The 7719-nt window shown below is 48.5% G+C and overlaps 1 protein-coding gene across 1 annotated transcript in view; it reads left to right on the forward strand.

The window, feature by feature from the left end:
* PIK3R6 (phosphoinositide-3-kinase regulatory subunit 6) overlaps positions 1–2283 on the forward strand; it is a gene marked incomplete in the record, with an annotated part of 8989 nt that extends 6706 nt beyond the window's left edge. Inside the window, 1 exon segment of the mRNA XM_073607008.1 lies at positions 250–2283. Coding sequence (XP_073463109.1) covers positions 250–410 — 161 coding nt within the window.
* Positions 2284–7719: the final 5436 nt, after the last annotated feature.

Consider the following 7719-nt stretch of genomic DNA (forward strand, 5'->3'; position numbering starts at 1 on the left):
AAGGCATGGCCTAAAAGAGGGAGCTTGTGGGAGGAGCAAAGGGTTCAAGGTTCAAGAAAAACAAGGCATAAGGCAAGGTTGTCTAAGCAAATCAGAAAGGGAGCTGTCCAGCATCTCCAGTAGCTCAGCAAAAAAAAATTTCTGCCGCAGAAGAGGTCCCGGGTTCAGATTCAGGCCCTGACATTGATCTTCAAAATGTATTTTCTCAAAGTAACTGTCCTGAAAATATATAACTTTTTTTTTTTCCCCCCAGCTTTGAGGTCACCCCCTGCCAGGAGCCTGGATACAGCCTACAGAAGATGAGGACATCACGCGGCCAGGGGGACGGGAAGGAAGTTGGCGGTCTGAGCCAATATATGACAAAATCTCTGCTGCTCCCAATAAATACATTTGCAGGCATTATCCAGTGATGTCAGGAGGACCACGGCTGACCAAACCAATGGACCATGGACGACTCCATCTACAGTACATCATCTCTTGGTGCACAGAATTACTGAGTCTTTCCTCTTGAAGAGATATTTTGATTGTGGACAGAGTCAAGCATTATTCGCTGTCTACGTATAACCTTGGAGGACCTCAATGGCGAGTTCTGCTTTACATCCATTTCCCCCCCACCTCGAGGTGTTGCCCCTACTGCATCATGCCTGCTATGAATTAAAAAAGGAATGCAGCTGAGATAGCAAGAGCTCCTGGAGTGCAGATCTGGGAACTCAGCGCAGAGATCTCGCCAAAGAGAGGATACAAGAATCCATCAAAGCGGGATAATCTCCGGCATCTACCAAAAGCTCAAATATCCGAGACTCTCTAAACTGACAGCACACTGGTGTATGAGGAGCGGTGCTAACCAGATCACGTCTGTACTAAATATATACACTGGAGCCAAACTCACATCGAGTGTTTGTACATCTGAGCTTTACACACCTGTACTGGCTACACTCCAAAGTATTCAAATGCTGACAATCTTTATTGATCCGGGCAAAGCAAACAGAGTCTGAGGCCTCCTCCACCGATTGTTCATGTTGTCCATATCAACAATCGGTCCCAAGTTTGTGGGTGAAAACAATCAGTGGAGGAGGCCCCAGACAAAGAGCCTCTGGTCACTTGGCCAGACCAACGATCAGTCCCAAGTCTGTGGGTTGAATGCATCATTGGAGGTCCCAGACAGGAACTGTTGGTATTCCTCCCACTGACACCAATTGTTGGTGTCAGTGGGAGGAATAGTGCCCTGTTGTTGATGTCAGTGGGAGGAACAGTGCCCCATCATTGGTGTCAATAGCAAGAATTATGCCCCATTGTTGGTGTCAGTGGGAGGAATAGTGCCCCATTGTTGGTGTCAGTGGGAGGAATAGTGCCCTGTTGTTGGTGTCAGTGGGAGAAACAGTGCCCCATCATTGGTGTCAATAGCAAGAATTATGCCTCATTGTTGGTGTCAGTGGGAGGAATAGTGCCCCAACAATGGGGTACTGTTCCTTCCACTGACACCAATGATGGGGCACGATTCCTCCCACTGACACCAACAATGGGGCATAATTCTTGCTAGTGACACCAATGATGGGGTACTATTTCTCCTAATGACACCATCATTGGTGTCAATAGCAAGAATTATGCCCCATTGTCAGTGGGAGGAATAGCACCCCATCATTGGTGTCAGTGAGAGGACTAGTGCCCCATCATTGGTGTCAGTGAGAGGACTAGTGCCCCATCACTGGTGTCAATAGCAGGAATTATGCCCCTTTGTTGGTGTCAGTGGGAAGAATATGCCTTGTATCAGTGGAAGGAAAAGTGCCCCAAGGGCCAGATAAAAGACTGACAAGCAAAGGGCCACATCTAGCCCCTGGGCCACAGTCTGGAGACCACTGGTCTAGACCAATGATTAGGCCCAAGTTTGTGGGTGAAATGCGTTGGTGAAGGAGTGAGGACACAGGCGCGGTCTCTGTTCGCTTTGTCCTGGTCAAGCCTAACTTGAAGAAGTGCGTCAGTGAGGTGGTCCCAGGTGGGGAAAATTTACTTTTGTCCGGATAAATAAAGCTTCTCAGTGTTTGAATTGTTGAGTTGAAGTGTAGCCAACTTCCTTCTTCCTCGAACTATTGGAGTGTGTGGGAGGAGCCTCTGCTGGCGTCCAGCACCAGGCTTGGGAGCAGCACATTCCACCTTCCACTGTGGCTGGACCTGGACCGACGTTCTGATCCGATTACCGCCAACCGCCTCCGTTTTCTCTACAAACATTGCCGAATCTTTGGCGAGAACAAAACAATTGTTATACCAGATTATATCTTCTATTTATTTATTGTAAGAATTGCTGTAAAAATAAACTTTGAGATCTTCATGAATGATTTGTTGTTGGAGAAAACCACAGCAATGTAGATCAAACAACATTCACCCATGAATGAACACTCACCCAAGATTCATATAACATTTACCAAACGAATCACCTCATTCACCCAAGTCAAAATTCACCCAACATTCACACAGCATTCACCCAACAGTCAAAGATTCACACAACATTCCCCCAAGATTCAACATGCATCCAAGATTCACCCAACATTCCCCCGAGATTCACACAACATGCACCAAAAATTCACCCAAGTTTCAACATTTACCCAAGATTCGCCCAGCATTCCCCTGAGATTCACACAACATTCGCCATTCACACGACATCCACCCAAGATTGAACACTCACCCAAGATTCACCCCTGATTTACACAACATTCACCCAAGAATGAACACACCCAAGATTCACACATCATTCAACCAAGATTCACCCAACAGTGAAAATTCACCCAAGCAGGCTCCACTCACGACAGGCTCCCTGCAGAAAACCACAAGAAGGGGCGGAGACAAGACCAGTCACCCTGCATAAGGAGAGACAGCAGAGCTGTAGGAGGGGCCCAGCAGGCTCCACCCACTACAGAAAACCACAGGAAGGGGCGGAGACAAGACCAGACCCCCTGCACAAGGTTAGAGATCAGCAGTGGGCGGTCTTTATTACAGGAAGTCTCACACTGGATTACTGCACAGATCTGGAAGAAATACACAAAGATCACCGAGATTCTAGGAGAAGACTCATGATGAGGAATGGATTTAGGGATGTGCGGATCCCAGAGCTTACTATTCAATAATAAACATTACAGATGTTCAAAGGAAAACAATGATAAATGCTTTTTCAGAGTATTTCCCGTCACCTACAAAGATCAACAATTGTAGAGTTCTGGCGAGATCTTCATTTTACAAATCAGACCAGAAATCCCTTGTAAAGGACAAATCCCTCACAGGTGCCAAAATAGAAGGCAGTATGCACTGACCGCGCCCACCAGTCCTGGCAGATGTGCCCCCTTACCCTGAAATGAATGGTGCCCGGGTGGCATTTATCTGTCATACGTATAACTGACCGCATGAGATGCTCTGTGCATACATGACCAATGGATTGCAATCCCTGATAAGTAACGCTTTCAGTGCCAAAACTTCTAGAGCCTGGTTCACATGAACGGCGGTAAAAATAAGCGGATGAAAAATGGCGGCCAGACAGGAGCCCATAAATAAATCTCCACTCCTTCTGGAGACCACTGATCTCCATTATAGAGAATCCTGAGACAGAGACGCCTGGCGGTGCCAATCAATAGACGGGAATTCTTTTGAAGATTATAGGATGATGAAATGTTCTCCACCACAAACTGAAATCACCCGATTTACACAATTAAAAGTCACATGACTTTGCCCCATTATGTAATAAGATTACCTTATCAGGTATGGTGGTTCTGTAGACCGACTCCGCCTCATGCTAGGTCTTGGGATTCCAGCTTTCGGGGCGACTGGCAGCCTAGGTGACATTGCCATCTTCCCAGTCACCCTCACCAAGGGTCAAAGAATCAATTATCTTCCTTTTTTACATTGTGTCCTTAATCTGCCATCTCCTTATTATTGGACCGCTCACTCCCAGAGCCATCGGGCTTCATTCTTCAACATGGTCCAACACTGGTTCAAAACAAGCCAAAAATACCATCAAAATGATTGGTAAATCAGCCCACATCTTCCCATACAGTTACACCAAACCAGGCAACACCTTCCCATACAGTCACACCAAACCAGCCAACACCTTCCCATACAGTCACACCAAACCAGCCAACACCTTCCCATACAGTACATACAGTCCCACCAAACCAGCCAACGCCTTCCCATACAGTCCCACCAAACCAGCCAACACCTTCCCATACAGTCCCACCAAACCAGCCAACACCTTCCCATACGGTCACACCAAACCAGCCAACACCTTCCCATACAGTCCCACCAAACCAGCCAACACCTTCCCATACAGTCACACCAAACCAGCCAACATCTTCCCATACAGTCACACCAAACCAGCCAACACCTTCCCATACAGTCACACCAAACCAGCCAACATCTTCTCATACAGTCACACCAAACCAGACAACGCCTTCCCATACAGTCACACCAAACCAGCCAACACCTTCCCATACAGTCACACCAAACCAGACAACGCCTTCCCATACAGTCACACCAAACCAGCCAACACCTTCCCATACAGTCACACCAAACCAGGCAACACCTTCCCATACAGTCACACCAAACCAGCCAACATCTTCTCATACAATCACACCAAACCAGCCAACATCTTCTCATACAGTCACACCAAACCAGCCAACACCTTCCCATACAGTCACACCAAACCAGCCAACACCTTCCCATACAGTCCCACCAAACCAGCCAACATCTTCTCATACAGTCACACCAAACCAGCCAACACCTTCCCATACAGTACATACAGTCCCACCAAACCAGCCAACGCCTTCCCATACAGTCCCACCAAACCAGCCAACACCTTCCCATACAGTCCCACCAAACCAGCCAACACCTTCCCATACAGTCACACCAAACCAGCTAACACCTTCCCATACATTCACACCAAACCAGCCAACGCCTTCCCATACAGTCCCACCAAACCAGCCAACACCTTCCCATACAGTCACACCAAACCAGCCAACATCTTCCCATACAGTCACACCAAACCAGCCAACACCTTCCCATACAGTCCCACCAAACCAGCCAACACCTTCCCATACAGTCACACCAAACCAGCCAACATCTTCCCATACAGTCACACCAAACCAGCCAACACCTTCCCATACAGTCACACCAAACCAGCCAACACCTTCCCATACAGTCACACCAAACCAGCTAACACCTTCCCATACATTCACACCAAACCAGCCAACGCCTTCCCATACATTCACACCAAACCAGACAACGCCTTCCCATACAGTCACACCAAACCAGGCAACACCTTCCCATACAGTCACACCAAACCAGCCAACACCTTCCCATACAGTACATACAGTCCCACCAAACCAGCCAACGCCTTCCCATACAGTCCCACCAAACCAGCCAACACCTTCCCATACGGTCACACCAAACCAGCCAACACCTTCCCATACAGTCCCACCAAACCAGCCAACATCTTCCCATACAGTCACACCAAACCAGCCAACACCTTCCCATACAGTCACACCAAACCAGCCAACACCTTCCCATACAGTCACACCAAACCAGCCAACACCTTCCCATACAGTCACACCAAACCAGCCAACACCTTCCCATACAGTCACACCAAACCAGCCAACACCTTCCCATACAGTCACACCAAACCAGGCAACACCTTTCCATACAGTCACACCAAACCAGCCAACATCTTCCCATACAGTCACACCAAACCAGCCAACACCTTCCCATACAGTACATACAGTCCCACCAAACCAGCCAACGCCTTCCCATACAGTCCCACCAAACCAGCCAACACCTTCCCATACGGTCACACCAAACCAGCCAACACCTTCCCATACAGTCCCACCAAACCAGCCAACACCTTCCCATACAGTCACACCAAACCAGCCAACATCTTCCCATACAGTCACACCAAACCAGCCAACACCTTCCCATACAGTCACACCAAACCAGCCAACATCTTCTCATACAGTCACACCAAACCAGACAACGCCTTCCCATACAGTCACACCAAACCAGCCAACACCTTCCCATACAGTCACACCAAACCAGACAACGCCTTCCCATACAGTCACACCAAACCAGCCAACACCTTCCCATACAGTCACACCAAACCAGGCAACACCTTCCCATACAGTCACACCAAACCAGCCAACATCTTCTCATACAATCACACCAAACCAGCCAACATCTTCTCATACAGTCACACCAAACCAGCCAACACCTTCCCATACAGTCACACCAAACCAGCCAACACCTTCCCATACAGTCACACCAAACCAGCCAACATCTTCTCATACAGTCACACCAAACCAGCCAACACCTTCCCATACAGTACATACAGTCCCACCAAACCAGCCAACGCCTTCCCATACAGTCCCACCAAACCAGCCAACACCTTCCCATACAGTCCCACCAAACCAGCCAACACCTTCCCATACAGTCACACCAAACCAGCTAACACCTTCCCATACATTCACACCAAACCAGCCAACGCCTTCCCATACAGTCCCACCAAACCAGCCAACACCTTCCCATACAGTCACACCAAACCAGCCAACATCTTCCCATACAGTCACACCAAACCAGCCAACACCTTCCCATACAGTCCCACCAAACCAGCCAACACCTTCCCATACAGTCACACCAAACCAGCCAACATCTTCCCATACAGTCACACCAAACCAGCCAACACCTTCCCATACAGTCCCACCAAACCAGCCAACACCTTCCCATACAGTCACACCAAACCAGCCAACATCTTCCCATACAGTCACACCAAACCAGCCAACACCTTTCCATACATTCACACCAAACCAGCCAACGCCTTCCCATACATTCACACCAAACCAGACAACGCCTTCCCATACAGTCACACCAAACCAGGCAACACCTTTCCATACAGTCACACCAAACCAGCCAACACCTTCCCATACAGTCACACCAAACCAGCCAACACCTTCCCATACAGTCACACCAAACCAGACAAGTCTCTTTTCCTGGCACTATTTTGCTATATTTGAGAAATATTCACCTGAATGGCATCATTATGTATCTTATCCATGAAAAGTTCTGGTCTATAGTTGGTGCCCCACGTTCTTTAGGTGAGGCCCCATAGTCTATAGTTGGGGCCTATAATCTATAATTGGAGAACACTGCCTATATTTAGGGCCCCATGATCCATTGTTGGTGCCCACGGTCTATAGCTGAGGCCCCATGGTCTCTAGTTGGGACTCACGGTCTATAGTTGTAGCCCACAGTCTATATTTGGGGCCCCATGGTCTATAGCTGAGGCCCAATGGTCTATAATTAGGTGCCACAATCTATAGCTGGAGATTGTGGGGCCCAGTGGTCCATAGTTGGTGCCCACGGTCTATATTTGGGGCCCCATGGTCTATAATTAAGGGCCACAATGACAATCTATAGTTGGAGACCTCGGCCTATATTTGGGGCCCCATGGTCTATAGCTGAGGCCTCACGGACTATAATTAAGGGCCACAATCTATAGTTGGTGCCCGCGGCCTATATTTGGGGCCCCGTGGTCCACAGTTGGTGCCAAAAGTCTATAAATGTGATCCACAGTCTATAATTGCCCCCCCTGTGATCCATAGTTGGGGCCCCATGGTTTATAATTGGTCCCCTATTTCCAGGGTAATCCAATCCTCCTCACCGCTCCCGCCCGACACTCTCCCTCTCAGAGTA

Source organism: Aquarana catesbeiana, linkage group LG12 (assembly GCF_042186555.1).
Source record: "Aquarana catesbeiana isolate 2022-GZ linkage group LG12, ASM4218655v1, whole genome shotgun sequence".
Classification (NCBI taxonomy): domain Eukaryota; kingdom Metazoa; phylum Chordata; class Amphibia; order Anura; family Ranidae; genus Aquarana; species Aquarana catesbeiana.